This window comes from Pseudonaja textilis, chromosome 12, assembly GCF_049901715.1.
Source record: "Pseudonaja textilis isolate UNSWEBS1 chromosome 12, rPseTex1.2, whole genome shotgun sequence".
NCBI lineage: Eukaryota > Metazoa > Chordata > Lepidosauria > Squamata > Elapidae > Pseudonaja > Pseudonaja textilis.
Genome location: NC_142001.1, coordinates 12163195 through 12180576, shown reverse-complemented (window position 1 = coordinate 12180576; position 17382 = coordinate 12163195). Strand labels below are relative to the sequence as shown.

General features: G+C 42.9%; 1 protein-coding gene across 5 annotated transcripts in view; it reads left to right on the top strand.

Moving 5' to 3' along the window:
- The window catches only part of DRP2 (dystrophin related protein 2), a 44616-nt gene that overhangs the window by 6336 nt on the left and 20898 nt on the right, over positions 1–17382 (top strand). For 4 of the 5 annotated variants that reach the window (XM_026703150.2, XM_087941054.1, XM_087941053.1 and 1 more), the window contains exons 3-11: positions 8816–8949; positions 9039–9195; positions 10557–10677; positions 12280–12548; positions 14127–14273; positions 14610–14688; positions 15477–15537; positions 15973–16034; positions 17170–17244. In XM_026703150.2, the coding sequence (XP_026558935.1) occupies positions 8816–8949; positions 9039–9195; positions 10557–10677; positions 12280–12548; positions 14127–14273; positions 14610–14688; positions 15477–15537; positions 15973–16034; positions 17170–17244 (1105 nt within the window). Of the gene's footprint in view, positions 1–3308; positions 3401–8815; positions 8950–9038; positions 9196–10556; positions 10678–12279; positions 12549–14126; positions 14274–14609; positions 14689–15476; positions 15538–15972; positions 16035–17169; positions 17245–17382 lie in introns of those variants that run through there. The other variant, XM_087941056.1, reaches the window with a different exon arrangement.

Below are 17382 nucleotides of genomic sequence, written 5' to 3'. Positions count from 1 at the left end.
AGTGAGAAGGGACTTTTAATCCCGTGCTTGTAGGCGAGTTGGAGCAAGGAAATGCCCTTTGAAGCAAAAAAAAGTCTGTGGGAGAACCTTGTTGATGGGAATGGAATCCTCTTGGTGGAAACAATGCATGTTTTCCTTCTTGGGTGCTAAGGATTGGGTGCGAGCCACAAATTCCTGCTCTCCCGAGAGAAAACAGAGACTCCTTAAGAATTCCAGATGCCAGTGTCAGAAGAATAATTTGGGGTTCCAGCTGGAGCCAAGACGGGCGCAAGAATAAATAAAAATGAGATCCAGGCAGCTGTGAGGAAAGGAGAAATATTTAGTGCTAAAAACAAAACAGTTTGCCTTTGAGGGAAGGCTGTAGAGAAATGGGGTGCAGCAGGAGATTTTTATAGGGGGAGTTTGTTCAGGGTGAAGTGTCTACATGCTGATTCTAGGGTGACACTTGAGGTGTGTGTGTGTGTGTGTGTGTGTGTGTGTGTGTAGGTATACTTATTCTTGGGAAGACCTAATTTAGTTAACTCTGTTTATGTTTGCAGACGTAAATCCACATTTGATATGTGGATTAGGTTGGCTAACTTATTTGGGGTTTGAGGAAGTTTGCTAATTTTAGTTGATTAACCTAGTTTCAGTTGACTATCAATTATCTAGTGGAGACAATGATTCTCAGACCATTGTGGATTCTGCTAATATTTTAAGGGAAGATGGATCAGTATCATGAATAAAATATATTGGGATACAAAACTTCTCACCCCAGCAATGCCTCCTTTCCCTCAACCACATACCGCCATCACCCCTTCAAATGTGCGGCTTAGAGACTGGGGGAGGGGAAAATCGGTGAATCCCCCACCTAGAATTACAAAAGTGCAATTTTCAGTAGCCCCAGACAGGATGGTCCACGTGTTAGCAAAGTATGGAGACCCACTCAAAGGACCCCTCTTGCCTGTATGATGATGGAGTACTGCATCCAGTTTTTGTCACTAGACTATAAAAAAGATGTTGGGGCTCTAGAAGAAGTGCAGAGAAGAGCAACCAAGATGATTAGGGGACTGGAGACTAAAACATACGATGAACGGTTGCAGGAACTGGGCATGGCTAGTCTAGGGAAGAGAAGGACCAGGGGAGACAGGAGAGCAGTCTTCCAATATTTGAGGGCCTGCCACAGAGAGGAGGAAGGGGTCAAGCTATTTTTCAAAGTACCTAAAGGCCAGACAAGGAACAATGGAGGGCAACTGATCAAGGAGAGATTCGACCTGGAAAAAAGGAGAACGTTTCTGACAGTGAGAACAACCAACCAATGGAACAGAAGTTGCCTTTGAAAGTTGTGGGAGCTTCATCACTGGAAGCTTTCAAGAAGTGACTGGGCTGCCATCTATCAGAAATGGTGTAGGGTCTCCTGCTTAGATGGGGGATTGGACTAGATGACCTACAAGGTCCCTTCCAACTCTGTTAATCTGTCATCTGTATTTCAAGAGCATGGGAATTGGGAGTCTTGACCTAGGACAGCAGTCAGGACAAAGGGAGGGGGTCGCATGCCTTTAAAAGCAGGCTGGAGAAGTAGTTTTGCAGAACAAGAGCCAATACAAGAAAACATGGCAGTGGTCCCATATTTTTATAGCTACTAAAGATGGATGAATACTGCCTTCGATATTTCAGTTCCTGATTTCATTCCATTGCTCCCTTGAATATTGGGGAACTAGAAGGAAGGCTGAGAATAGATGGTATGTCAACTCTCCATCTTTGAGGAATTCAATTGCCTCGGAGTCTTGCTTGCAGTGGATTTATTATTTGGAACCTTGACATGGTGGCTCTTCTACCGTGCAAATGGAAGCCTTCCACTGCATGGACTCCCATGACCATGTGGCTGAACATTTCTTCCATCAGAAACCCTCAATCATTGTTGTAGAAGAAGACTACCGTATTTCCCCATGTATAAGCACCCCCTTTGTATAAGCCACCCCCCCAATTTTTGGACTGTGAAGTTTTGAAAAAAATATTTTATTGGAGAAACAAGTTATGAAGAAAGAAAATTTACAAAGAAACAAAATTCGACGTCTAGATCTACAACTTCGGTCATGACGCCGAAAGCGGTGCGGGCGACGCTAGCAATCTACTCATCGGAACGAGAGTAGGAACGAAGCATTCAGGCCGATGCCTAGCGCATGCATTTCTATCGCGTACTCGCACTCGTAATCGTATCATCACGTACAATTTTTACAAAAAAATATAGCATACTGCTGGAAAACCAGTTTATTCCTACTTTATTATTTTATGCATTTTTCACGTATAAAAAGTGTACCTGCTTTGTATATGCCACCCCCCTACTTTTTGGGCTTGAAAATTTTGGAAAAAAGGGGTGGCTTATACATGGGGAAATACAGTACTTTCCACCTCAAACTTACCAAAGGACCCTTCCTGATTCTGTAAGGCTACCTAAAATGTGATGTGGGATCTTCATTCCAAGCCCAATTCTAGCAGAGACCCTGCCCCACCTACATTCCCCCCACCCTCCTCTCTCCACCCCGTGCCTGGAAGACCTCCATCCCAACACCACCGGTTGACCAAGCTTCCTTTTGTCTCAGAAATACGGTTGGACTTAAGCATGATACACAAAATTATCCGCTACAATGTCCTACCAGTCAATGACTACTTCAACTTCAACCACAACAATACAAGAGTGCACAACAGATACAAATTCAATGTAAACCACTCCAAACTTGATTATAGAAAGTACGACTTCAGCAACAGAGTGGTCAATGCCTGGAATGCACTACCTGACTCTGTTGTTACATCCTCTAACCCCACCACTCATTTAACCTCAAACGATCCACTATTGACCTCACCCCATTCCTAAGAGGTCTGTAAGGGGCCTGCATAAGTGCACCATCCTGCCTACCATCCCATTTATTCATCCCTATTTCCTGTATTCTTCATGATACTTATACCTATTATCTTGTAAGCGGTTGACAAATCAAATCAAATCAATAAATAAAAGGAATGAAAAACCAAGCGTGACTGTCACACGTCCATGCTTGGGGGAGTCCAAAAGCCTCACCCATAACATTTAAGCCTTCCTCGCCCGTAAGCAGTTCTACGTTCTCTCTCTTGTTGTCCCCCTCCCCCGCCCTTCCAGAGTCATCATGGCTTGGAAGTGGCTGGAATTCCACCTAGACAAAGCCCCGATTCACGGAGAGAGAACGGCTGGTTGTCACTCTGCCCCCACCTCCTGCAGATTCCAGGGGGGTCACAGCCTGAAGGCAGCAAGCAACATCTTTGCCCCCCCCCCCAATCCTTGCCCTGCCCTTTCTGTCACTTCTCCCTTCCTCCTTTCTTCTCAAATTTTTTGGGGCTGGTGGTGGTTCGGCTTCCCCATGGAGCTCTTTTCCCAACTTCTGGCTAGGTAAGCCGTGGTCCACAGAGGCTGAATGCCTGCCTGGATCTCAAAAGCAAGCCGTCGTGCATCAGTTGCATGTGGGAATGGGGTTATGGAGAGGGTATGTGTGTGTGTGGATCGACGAGATTGTCTTCTCTGGTAGCAGGAAGGGCTGATATTTTGAGGCTGGAAAATGGCCTAGGCGCAATTCAGGAATATTTGATGTTCAAATACAGATGCATGGTTGCAGAAGTTGATGGAGTTGGGCTGAAATGGCAAAACTGATTACTCTGGTTAAAGGAAAAAACACAAGTACTTTTGTTTCCCCGTGGAAACCGCTTCTGAACTTCGTGCTCCAGGTGGAAAAGAATGAAACTCTGATTCGGGGTTTCACAGATTGACTTTTGTAGAAGTGACTGGTTCGTACTATTATGGTAAAACAAAAAAGTTGCGATTTGTTGTTAATGCCTTATTCTGCTGTAACAGAGAGAGTCAGGAGTCAATGCTTCTTTTTCTTTCGCAGCCTTTCCTCACTCCTTATTTGCTTTTGTATTTTATAATACTTTATCATCTTCTTCTACTTTTAATGATCCCATAATCCCTAGCAGGGCGGACTCTGGGCAACTGAATGGAGCAAGCAGAGTGTTTATTGGCCGGATGCCTTTCCTGTCGCCAGTGTGGAGTTTCGTTCAGCAGATATATATTCTCATTGTGCCCAGAGAGAGAAATAGCTGCCTCTGCCTAGGATTGAACTCACAGCCTCCTGATTGTGAGGCAACAACTCCACCTCTAGGCCACCGCGCCACTCCATATATTTATAACCCAATAAAAACGTATTTTAAAAAAGAATATTTGATTTCAAGTGATGAAGTGAGGACTGTCCCATTTCACATTGAGCCATGGCACTGGGATCTCCTCTGGCATTGCTGCACGAATGGTGGATATCTTTTGTGGGTCATCTATCCACTCTGTTTTCCAGCTGGCCTCTGAGGTTACTTCTGCTGTCCTTATTTATTTTATTTACTTATTTTGTCAAGCATGCATTTTATAATATGTATATAAGTATAAACAGGTATAAGTATATACATAATAAATGGGGACGAATAAATGGGAACAGTAGGACAGGGATGGCAGGCATGCTGGTGCACTTATGCCCACCCCTTACAGACTTCTTAGGTGTGGTCAACAGTTGACAGTCTGAGGTTAAAGTTTTTGGGGTTTGGGGAAGAAACCACAGAGTCAGGTAGAGTATTCCAGGCATTGACCGCTCTGTTGCTGAAGTCATATTTCCTGCAATCGAGTTTGGTGTGGTTTACCTTAAGTTTGTATCTATTGTGTGCTCGTATATTGTTGAGGTTGAAGCTGAAGTAGTCATTGACGGGTAGGACATTGTAATGGATAATTTTATTTTATGTATTTATGCTGAGGTCAGATGGAAGGCGGCGTAGTCCTAAGTTATGTAAGCCCAAAATTTCAAGCCTGAAGACATATAGGATATTCTGGCTTCTGATAACAGTTCTCCTCTTGGGCTTTGGCTAACTACAATGATTTCAGAGCAGGTCGTTAGTCTGCTTGAGCACGTGGAAAATCCCAGGTGACCACAGCAAGACACACCACAGCTTTGATGTGAATGATTTATAAAGGGCATCTTTTTAAGCCGGAGCTGGCAGTATTTCTCTTTCTTTCTTTCTCTCTATCTCTCTTTTCATAAATCTGTATTGCTTTTGATGTTGTGGTGTATTTAGGATGGAGTCAGGTGGGGAGAAGAGTCTGGCTTGAAATGGGCACATCCAGGCAAACTCTGATAAGGGGAGGCTGTTTTGGCTATATTCAGGGTAGATATTCAGGGTCTGTCTCATGCAATAAGAAGGAACCTTTTTGTCTGTTACAAATGGGGCAATGCTCCCCAAAATTAAAACAGAAGCTCTGTTAGCACAGAAAGATTTTTGGAACGTGGAGAAAATCCTGGGAACAGCCCTTTTGCCATCTCTACATCTCTATCTGTCAGTCAGTCTTTCTGTCTGTCTGTCTGTCTGTCTGTCTGTCTCTCTCTCTCTCTCTCTCTTCATTCTATCTATTTCTATCTCTTTCATCTATCCTTCTATCTATATATACAGTATCCATCATCTTTTTGTCTATCATCTATCTCTTATTCTATCTATCTATCTATCTATCTATCTATCTATCTATCTATCTATCTATCTATCTATCTATCTATCTGTCTATCTATCTATCTATCTATCTATCATCTATCTATCATCTATCTATCTATATCTCTCTCTCTCTCTCTCTTTCTTTCTCTCTCCTCCCGGTATCTATCTATCTATCTATCTATCTATCTATCTATCTATCTATCTATCTACAATCATTATCATCTATCTACCATTATCTTTGTTCTCTCTCTAATCTTGTTTCTTTAATCTGTTATATCTATTTATCATATCTCACTCTCCCTCACTCTCCCTTTCTCTTGCTCTCTCGCTCTCTTTCTTTGCATAAAACTATTTCAGGTCTCCAATTAGTAACCATTAATTTGCTGAGTGCAATTGTTCATCTCCCTCTTTCTCTCTAGATTTCCTTCCCTGATAAAATAATTCCTTAATGGCCTGTGATAGAGGCATAATGTAAAATGTTACAAGGTCTAATTTGAACAAGATTTTTTTAAAAAAATCAGTCCGTGGTAGGAGACTGTACTGGAGAAGTCCTCCAGTCAGCTACCTACCAGATTTCTAACTGGTTTTTTGCTTCGTAAGAGCCCAGTTCCTGCAGAATGTGGAATATTAAGACAGATAAGGCTGCTCTCAAAAGTAAACCTTCCATGAAGAAGTTGATGATGCTTAAATGTAGCTGTGCTGAAACACTTGGGACAAAAGAACTGCAGATGGAAGCAGCGCTGAAGTATTCCATTTTCTGTGTCACTGGTATTTGCTCTGCAGTAATAATGTCTTTGTACTGAAATCTCTCTTTAATTGCCAAGGGGGAAAAAAAGATCAATTGCAACTCTAATTGGGAATCAAATCAGGGTCTCCTTTGAAGCCAACATAGGGTATCTGAAAAATATAGGTTTTTCTATCTACCATTTTTGAGCCCCACTTTTCTCTCTGACATCTTTGGGGTTTTTTTCCCCCAGCAGATTAAAACAAATACAAGCAGGTAACAAGATGATTGTGGTTTATTGTTCAGTCAACCAGAAATTGAGACTGGAGTTGACATTTTTATTCATCTATTGAGTCCTTCCCAAGGACATTGTGGGCAGATATTGTTTGGTGGCATTCGAGGTACCGTTGCAGGATGTGAGCTGTTCCAAGTGAAGCTGCCTTTCGCAATTGACTGTTGGTGGTTTTGTCAATGCCGATTGTGTTCAAGTAATGCTCCAGTTGTTTTGGGATTGCACCAAAGGCACCAATTGCTATAGTATTATCATTATTGTTATTAACAAATTTATTTGCTGCCCATATAAAACCAACAGTAGGCTGAAGGTAGCTTTTATTTGCAAAAAAAGATAATTGAAATAAAATGTTTGGAAAAGCAGCTTCTCAGGGCAAAATGACAAATGTATTGTGTCTCTTTCAGTGCCGTTTGCTTGTAAACCTCTTTGGTTAGAGAAGAAATTAGCTACCCCACTTAAGGAAAAAAATGATTTGGACTGCAGTGATTTGATTTGGGGGTACTTCTGTTTGTGATTGCTCAAATGTATGGAAATCAAAAGCTGGCATTTTAGGGCATGCATGCCCCTGAAACAATGTGGTGCTGTAAAATGCACCAAACTGAAAATGGTGCTGTTTGGCGCTTACGTTGCTAAACTCCCTCCGTGCTGATCTGGCACAAGGGAGCCTGTAGAGAAGGAAGCCAACGTGAATTTGATAAAAGGCAGTGCAAGAAGCTAACACGGTGGCAGGCAGATGGTGAAATGCCCTCCTGAGGCACCCTTCCCCAATTGTTAAAGCCTACATTATGGCAAACTTTGAGTGAATGGAAGATGTGCAAAAATCAGTTTGGAGCATCTTGGTTTATGACAATCTGGGTCAAAGCTTCGGAATACAAACTATGACTTGGATTTAAAAAAAAACAGCAATAAGAGAAAACAAGTAACTCAAAGTGTGTGTGTGTCCTGTAACTGAGTAGCAACAAGCTTAACAGAAAATGTGGGTAAAGGTAAAGTCTCCCTTGAGTTGAGGTCAACTGACGATGGCTCCATGGAAGCATCTATGTAGCTTTCTTGGAAAATGGGACATGGAACCTGGAAGTAGTTTTCTGGTATCTTCTTCTGAGATATTTTTTAACACTTTCCACTTTAGCCTTTGGCCAGGGATGACCTTCTGTTAAATGATCAACCAGTCCCAGACCTGCTCCATGTGACATCAGTCAAAGAAAGCTAGTTGACATGGCTCCTTAGATGGATGGTCTGCATAATACCTCCCATATCTTGTTGCTTTTAATAAAAAGGACTTAAAATAAGAAAGTCAAGTATCTGGAAGGCAAAAGGCAAATACAGGCATAATAGGGCCCACAAGTTCCATAATTGGAGCTTGATAATTAAGGACATTGATTCCATAACTTGAATAGGAAAAGCAATAGATAATTAACCTCTTAGCCAGATGGTAGAAGTAGTGAAGTTAATGTTTACATTGATGTTGGTGTTGATGTCAATGTTGACATTGATGTTGATGTTGACATTGACAATGTTGATGTTGATATTGACCTTGATGTTGACAATGTTGATGTTGGCGATGACAATGTTGACTTTGATGTCGACATTGACATTGACAATGTTGACATTAAGATTGACAATGACGTTGACAATGTTGATATTGATGATGTTGATGTTGATGACAATGATGATGAGTAGAGCTTGTTCTGAGGCATGATATCATTCACTATGTAGAAAGGAATCCACATTTTGAAAACTACAATGATCTGGATAGCATAGCCATCTATTGCTGTGTGCAATTTTTTCCTAAATTTCTTGTGAACCAGCTTTACTCCAAGGAAACGTTTGCCGTGAGCTGCTGACTCTTCATCACTCCATGAAGTCAACTCCTCTCCCCTTCAAGCATAATTCTGGTTATTAATATTATTCTGCCCATGGGATGCCCAAAGGAACAAGTAACTAAAACTCAAAGATCTAAATAATCATCAACCGCAGGGGGGAGCCTGCAAGGTGGTGTATTACAAGAGTTGATTGGTATTCCCTTGCAACCTTGCTTTTTCAATTTTTCCCATTTTAATTTGTACGTAAGTGTTTTAATACCTGTCATACTGTTTTAATTGTCCCCGAGGTTCTGCGACAACCAATGTCCCGTTCTATGAGAGAGGTGGCTACATAAATCTGCTAAATAAATAAAATAGCAATGTATTTAGGGAGGGAAATGCCTGAATCTAATTGATTCGGTTCCTTTTGTGCTTCCCTTCCTTGATCAAGTTCTCCGTCTTTACACTTAGGTTAAAATAGCTCGCGATGGCACCATACCAACCAGTCTGAACAAGAAGCCCCCCAACGGTGCTGTTGGGCCCCAGGTGACCCTGGAAATGAATCTATGCTGGAATGAGATTAAGAAGAAATCACACAGCCTTCGGTAAGCAGCCCCCAAAGACCCAAGCGTAACTTTGCTTCAACGTCTTCTCTTTTCTGTCCTCCCACGGTTCGACATCTTTGTCTCCACAGGGCTCGCCTAGAGGCCTTCTCAGATCACAGCGGCAAGCTGCAGATTCCTTTGCAGGAGATCATTGACTGGCTTAGCCAAAAGGATGAGGAGATTTCGGCCCAGCTACCACTCCGTGGGGACGTTCTCCTGGTACAGCAGGAAAAAGAGAGGCATACGGTAGGCACCAACAGTCCACAACAAACCATCGTGCAGAATATCTGAGAAAGCCAACAGAATCCACCAGGAGTTTCCAAACACCACATACACGGTTAGAGAAAACGATAAAGCAGGGGTCTTCAAACTTGACAGCTTTAAGACTTGTGGACTTCAACTCCCAGAATTCCTCCTCCAGTCTTGTTAGCTCAGGAATTCTGGGAGTTGAAGTCCACAAGTCTTAAACTTGCCAAGTTTGAAGATCCTTATGATAAAGCAGCATATAGATTTAAAGCCATAAATATTTTATATTAGGTATATTACCAGAAAAAAAATATGACACAGGGGTTGTATAGGTTCATATCATGTGTTGACAGCAGCAAGAACTATATTTGCACAATATTGGAAAAATGAAGAAATTCCTACATATGAAAACATAATTTTAAAAAAATTAGACTGTGCTGAGATGGATAGGTTAACATTAAAGATAAAGGATAAAGAAGATACAGAATATTTTTTAACATGGGGTTTGTTTTACCAATGGTTAAACAATAAAGGTACAAATTAGAAGTTGGAAGAATACCACTATGTACAAGTAAATATTATTATTCTTATTGAGGTTATGTATAAGTAAATTGACTCAGACAATACACTGTTTATTAAGTATGTTAAAGAAAAATGTACAAATAATGTGTGTGTGTTTGTCTTTCTGCCTGTCTGTCTGTCTGATTTCTCCCCCAAGTGAACGAAAATGCTGAAAATTTATTTATTCGTTTGATTTTTATCCTTCGTCTGGGGAGATTCTCAACCCTCGTGGTCACGCTTGTCCCTTTTCCACGAGGCAACTAGACTTTCTTGGTTTTTCCTTTGAAAACATTTAGCTTCTCATCCAAGCAGCTTCTAAACTGAGTTAAACCGAATAAGCTTTTTGGGTGAGAAATGAAACATTTTCAGAGGAAAAAAAACCCCAAGGAAGTCCAGTTGCCTTTTGGAAAAACATCTCTGGGACATTTTTATCCCACCTCTACTAGTTTTTTTATAAATAACTCTTATTGGGTTTTTCTTCCATTTGGTCTTCTAGTCATTCAAATAGAAAAAAAAAGAAGGTTCCCATTGAGGTAGAGCTTAATCAACCCATTGTCATTCCTTTGATGTGTCTTTAGCTCACGTTGTCCTCAAGTCCACTTCCAAAATCTAAACTGAGAATGTCTCAAGACTGACCCTTTCCAGAGTCCCAAAGCTGCCATTTCTAATTAGTACATAAGATCCAAAGAAATTTGGTTCAACCAAAGACAATGGTGACTTTTAAGGGCTCTGTCTTGTGTACAGACACAGCATTTTCTGGGGTTCCCTTCATTTCTTCTGGTCTTCTCTTCCTGATGTAGGCCTTCATGGAAGAAGTGAAATCTCGGGGACCGTACATTTATTCCGTTTTGGAATCGGCTCAAGTTTTCCTAACTCAGCACCCATTTGAAGAGGTGGAAGATGTAAATCTTGACAGCAAAGGTGGGCAAATCTGATCGTTTTCTCCATACATCTGGTCTTGTGCTTTCCAAACATTTTCTCTTCTTCTTGACTTCTTCAAAACTTAAAAGAGCTGCCAGATCAGCAGGTGGAGCATAGCAGCTTATGGACTGGTCTTTCAACTTGACTTCTCATGTTGAAAAATAATCTCTCCGGGGCAGTATTAGTGGACACAGTAATGCCCTCCTGTTTTTCAAAGGGGTATCTTAGGGAGAACTTTATTAATAGCCTGTGGTTTAAAAGCCCAGCCCAAGAAAAGTCCTTTGATAGTAAAAGGTTTCCCAGAATGAATAAGAACTGGAACTGGAAAAATCAAAGAATTAGAAAGCCTAGTTGACCCAAACAATGGATAGTCAGTTATTCCACTGATGGTACATCAAAAAAGGTGTTATGTTGTCTTTTGACTGAGATGCCAGCCAGCTAACCATGATCTTCCCATGGATATCTGTCATGCCCCTGTTAGAATCTGAGGGAGAGGAGCAACAGTTGACAGGTAGTGGGAGTGTGGCTCCAGAAGTTTTGGAGGAAACTGGGGAAGGGCACAGGCCAGATGGGCATTCAGAGGAAGACCCAGGCCCATCCCCTCTTCATCCTAGGCATGCAGTGAGGAGGCGGATAAGGGAGAAATGTGAATGGCATGGTCTGTGGGGGAGGAAAGGGCCTTGATCCCCTTCATGGGCTGCAGCTGTGAGGACTGTTTAATAGGACAAACTGCGCATGGGCCAGTGCTGGAAGCAAAGTGTGAAAATATTTCTAGTTTGTCAGTTCTTATCTGAGTTTTGGCATCCTTCCCAGTTTGTGTATTTCAATATATGTGAACGTCTTCAAGCCCTTATCCTGCCTTGTCTCATTAATTGCTTCAGTGAGGTTTGTGTTGTTTTTTCTATTTATAATTTATATGTATTTTGAGTTTGAACAGAAGTTCTTCCTTTTTGCAACTATCTGTGGGGGAGTTTTTTCTCCAGTCAATCATAATTTGAAGCCAAGTTGAAGGAATTAAAGGGACCTGTTTTTGTGACTTCATTGCTTTTGTATCCCACCCTGGCTCATCACAATATCATTCCATTCCATTCCTCTTCTCCAAACCATCATCCCTCATTCTGCTATCATTGAATGTTTAGGAGTTCTTTTTTCTTCTCTGTCCATAGATTTTCCCCCCTTTCCCTTAGGTACATTTTTATGCTTATTCATATTTGAACCTGAGATTATTTCCACAGGAAGTTTCTTCTGTATCCAAAATATAGACTTCCCATAAGCTCATAAACTCAGGAGGCCCCACCATCCACACAGAGGAAATGGGTACATGGAACCACAGTGTAGACAATACTATCCAACATTCCTTCCTTCCCATCTCTTCCTCCTTCCTTGTCTTCCCAAAACCTGTTTGCCTTCTATTTTTATCTACTGCTAATTTATTTATCACCGACCCCTGAACTAAATGACCGTTGGTCTGATCCTGCAAGTTGTTCTAATGTTCTGCTCTCCACTCTAACGTTTGAAAGTCCATCGGATTTTCTGATGACGCAGTTGCCTTACTGGAAATTCAACACCAGGTCTTCTCCCTCCTCAATGTTCTCTTTTTAGATGTCTCCCCAAGACACCGGATCCAGAATATCAGCCGTTTCGTGTGGAAACAGGCAACGGTGGCCAGTGAACTGTGGGAGAAGCTGACTGCCCGCTGTGTCGACCAGCACCGTCACATTGAGAGGACCCTAGAACAGCTGCTGGAGATCAAAGCGACCATGGAGGAACTCAGCACCACCCTCAACCAAGCTGAAAGTGTGCAAGAGACATGGGAACCCATTGGAGATCTCTTCATCGATTCTTTGCCAGAGCACATCCAGGCCACCAAGGTAATCTTTGGTCACTCATCTTTTACTTGTTGCCTAAGAGATCTGGAGGAAAGATTAGACCAGGTCAGCAACCCATGGCTCTGGAGCCGCATGTGGCTCTTTCATCCCTCTGCTACGGGTCCCTGTTGACAGTCAGTAAAAGGTAAAAGGACACCATGCTTGGAGGAGACTCTATGGTGGGGGAACCAGATTTCTGATCAGAAGAGGAAAAAGGATGCTGCGCTAGGAGGCGACTCTATGGTGAGGGAACTGGACTTCTGGTCATCAGAGGAAAAAGGACGCCACTGCGCTCAAAGGAGACTCTATGGTAGGGGAACCGGCATTCTGATCGGCTCCAGAATTGAACGGGCAGCTTCCAGTTAGGACCTTTGTGGCTCTTTGAGTGTTTAAGGTTGCCGACCCCTGGATTAGACAGATGTAGACTCAGCATCTCATTATGCAATAGGGCTGTAACTCTACAAGCATGCAGAGTGACTGAAGGTCCAATGTTGGGTTGAGTCAGGGCTGTAGAGCATTTATCACCTGAAAGATACTACAGTGTTTTGTGTGATATATTCCAAACATCACTAGAGCAAAGATCGGTTGGGAAGAAGATCATGGGAGTTTTAAGGAGGCTTATAGCATCAATTTGATTCCTTACCTCCCAACTCTTGTCCAATACAAAAATGTCTGAGGACAGAAAAGGTTTGTTAGTGAGTGTTGTGGCAGCAGGTGTGGATGGCTGAGGTCTTGGAGAGCGAGGACTCAGATGAGGGGCCTGCGTGTGATGCAGTGATGGGGCCAGGACCATCAGGGAGTGGAATGCTGCCTTCGGAGATTGTGGGGGCTGGCAGCAGTGATGAAGAGGTCCCCGAGGAGCCTGTGCCCAGTTCGCGTGCACGCAGGGCTGCTCGAAGGAAAGAGCAGCTGCAGCAGCACGGGTGACTTGGGAGTAACGCTGCAAGGTGATGGCCCTTCCCTTAAGTGATAAAAGCCAGCTGAGAAACGGGAGTTCTTTGCAGGAAGCAAAGAAGTTTTTGCACTCAAGCCTGGTGGACGTTCGGATTCTCTTAATTTTTGTCTGGAGACTCTTTGTGTTTGAAATATTTCTTGGCAACTTTATCTAGTGTTCTTGGCAGCCTCGCACAACCTTGGCAAGGCTCGTTCTTATCAGAGACAATTAGTTTGAAAGAGCCTTTTAACCGGGAAGGAATGGAATTCGTAAAGAATCATTAAAAAGTTTTGCTGTTACCTCTGTTTCGTGTTGGTTTCCTTGGAACAAGGTTTGGGTCAGAACAGCGAACTTCATACAATCACTGTTCCATATTTTCTGCATTCCTCTGGAAAGTGAGAGTTTGTGGAACAAATCACAACGGCTGAACTCACCCAATGTATCCATACTTAAATTATATTCTACAATCACAGAATTACTAGTTAGAGGTCAGAAGCTTGGCAGAAACCAAGATGGTATCTATCAAACATTGATCTCGGTTACTGATTAGTTGCTTTCTTTCTGTCTCTGTCTCTTCCCTTCCACCCCTCACCCCCCACCCCACTTTGATCTCTCCTGTTTTTCCTTGGGCTGATGTGGCTCTCCAGTTGTTCCAAGAGGAGCTCTCCCCCATGAAAGACGGGGTGAAACTTGTGAATGACCTTGCACACCAGCTGGCCATCTCTGACGTCCACCTCTCCATGGAGAACTCCCGTGCTCTAGAACACCTCAACACACGATGGAAACAGCTACAGGTGAGACAACCTGGACAAGGCTTGGAGCAACCCGGTGTCTAGTCTGGTCTGCTTTTGACATACATCCTCCTCGCACCCCGTCTTCCCCAGATATAGACAAGTGGACTTGGTTAGCGTATGTTTTTATCGGTACACCACTTCAGCTTTCCCTGCGGCTGGGCACATTTGGGTTGTGCTGAACTACAACACCCATCCTCCCTACCCTGGGGAGGGCTTAGCAGTGGAACAGTGGGCTTTTCAAAAGTCTCTAGATGTGCTCAGCCACGAACTGCTCGCTCGGACCGAAAGGCTGAACTTTTTGCATCACTTGGCTTGACGGGTCCACCTTCTACACAGGTCTCCATCAATGATCGTCTGAAGCACCTTCAAGATGCCCACCGGGACTTTGGGCCAGGATCTCAACACTTCCTCTCGAGTAGGTGCACTGGGTTTTTGTTTTTGTTTTAAATAGGGAATTGCTCTCCTTTTATATACTCGAGGAATTTTATATACCGGTGACATAAAATGAGAGTAAACCCCACTTCCTTCCAACACTGATAATGTTACCTGGTAAGGTAATGAAACATCTGCAAGAAAGCAACCAAACTCAGAAAGCACCAAGAACCCTACAGTCCTCTTCTTCTTCTTCTTCTTCTTCTTCTTCTTCTTCTTCTTCTTCTTCTTCTTCTTCTTCTTCTTCTTCTTCTTCTTCTTCTTCTTCTTCTTCTTCTTCTTCTTCTTCTTCTTCTTCTTCTTCTTCTTCTTCTTCTTCTTCTTCTTCTTCTTCTTCTTCTTCTTCTCCTTCTCCTTCTCCTTCTCCTTCTGCCTCTGCCTCTTCTTTTTCTTCCTCTTCCTCCTCTTCCTCTTCTTCCTTCCTCCTCCTCTTCTTCCTCTTCCTCCTCTTCTTCTTTTTCTTCTTTTTCTTTCTCTTCCTCCTCCTCTTCCTCTTCCTTTCTTCTTCCTCCTCCTCCTCCTCCTCCTCTTCTTCTTCTTCTCTTCTTCCTCCTCTTCTTCCTTTCTTCCTCCTCTTCCTCTTCTTCTTCCTCATCCTCCTCCTCTTCCTCCTTCCTCTTCCCCCTCCCCCTCCCCTCCCTCCTAGCACTGATGATGTTACCTAGTAAGGTAATGAAACATCTGCAAGAAAACAGGCAAGCTCAGAGAGCGCCAAGGACTCCGCAGTTCAACCCTGAGCTAACAAATATTCTCTTCTTTTTCCGCTTGCAGCCTCGGTCCAGGTCCCCTGGGAACGAGCCATTTCTCCCAATAAAGTCCCTTACTACATCAAGTGAGTATCAAGCTATGTCCTATGAAGCTTCCTCTTGTATCCCGACCTTCATTATTCTTAGCAACCTTCAGCCCTCCTGCCATATCGTTTTCTTTAAACCTTCATTTCGCACCTTGGAGAAATCAATATCATTGATTCTTTTTTTCCCCCTGTACTAATTCATTATGTTCTCAGTGCAGGAGCCCAAGTGTATTTTTGTATTATTTATATGAGCCTTGGACTCATGTTGTTATTTGTCTACATCCAAGCGTCCCATTTAAGTTTTATTATTATTATTATCAAAATTCAGCGAGCGGGAGGTTTTCCTGGACCCCCGTTTTTCCCATCCTAGATTCATGAGGTACCCGAGTTTGTGTCTCTTCAATTGTGTGACAGGTATAATTATAGCTGAAAGTCGCCCGATGACTTAATTTATTATACCTTTTTTTTTTCTAGCCACCAAGCCCAGACTACCTGTTGGGACCATCCAAAGATGACTGAATTATACCAAACGCTGGGTAAGAAAAGCGGTACGGGTAATCCTAGGGTTATGACCACAAGGGAGCCCAACATTTCTGTTGCTCAGTGAAACGTTTGTTAAGTGAGCCTCGCCCCATTTCACGACCTTCCTTGCCACTAGTTAAGTGAATCCCTGCAGTTGTTAATTTAGTAACATGGTTGTTAAAGTGAATCTGTCATCCCCACGGGCGTTGTCTGTCAGAAGGACGGAAAACGGGAACTCATGACAGAGGAACACAGCAACTGTCATATATACGAGTCAGTTTCCAAGCATTTTAATTTTGATCATGTGACCAGGGATAGTGTAATGGTGTTTTTGAGTATCACAAGTCACTTTTTTTTCAACTCTGTTGTAACTTCGAATGGTCAGTAAAGGAACTTTTGTTAATGGAGAGCTACTTGTAATACCATCTCATGGACAGCGGGAACTAACAATCCATAAACTGCAGAACGATCTTTCCCTGCCTGTTTTCCCACAAATATGTTATGGCTACAATTCCCAGGCAGTATACCTCCTGAGAAAACCCAGGAGTTGCAGTTCCAAAGTGTTTTGGATGTTGGTCCTAAAAAGGAGAAGGGATTATGAGCTGTAGTTGTGCAGTGGTTAGAGTGCAGTACTGCAGGCTACTTCTGCTGACTGCCGGCTGCCTGCAATTTGGCAGTTCAAATCCAACCAGGCTCAAGATGGACTCAGCCTTCCATCCTTCCAAGGTCAGAAAAATGAGGAGCCAGATTGTTGGGGGCAATAGGCTGACTCTGTAAACCACTTAGAGAAGGGCTGTAAAGCACTGTGACGCAGTATACAAGTCTAAATGCTCTTGCTATCTAAGCCATGGTGGCACAGTGGTTAGAATGTAGTATTGCAGGGTAATTCTGCTGACTGCTAGCAGTTCAATCCTCACTGGCTCAAGGTTAATTCAGCCTTCCATCTTTCTGAGGTGGGCAAAATGGACCCAGATTGTTGGGGGCAACAGACTGACTCTCTAAACCACTTAAAAAGGGCTGTAAAGCACTGTAAAGCAGTATGTAAATCTAAGTGTTATGGCTATTATTCTGGGGAGCCAAGGATCTCCAAATGTCAAAGGAAAGGATATGAAATTGATGTCTTCCTTTCTTTCCTTTTTGTTTTTTTAGCCGACTTAAACAATATCAAGTATTCTGCTTACCGTACGGCCATGAAGCTACGCCGGGTGCAGAAGGCTTTGAGACGTAAGTCCTTGTCCTTCCTTGCATTATCCTTCCTCCGTCCACTCAAGTTGTATTCGCCTCCAGTAGAATTCAGATCCTTCTGAGGTCTTTAAAATGAGGAGGCAGATTATTGGGGGTGATAGGCTGACTTGGAGGCTG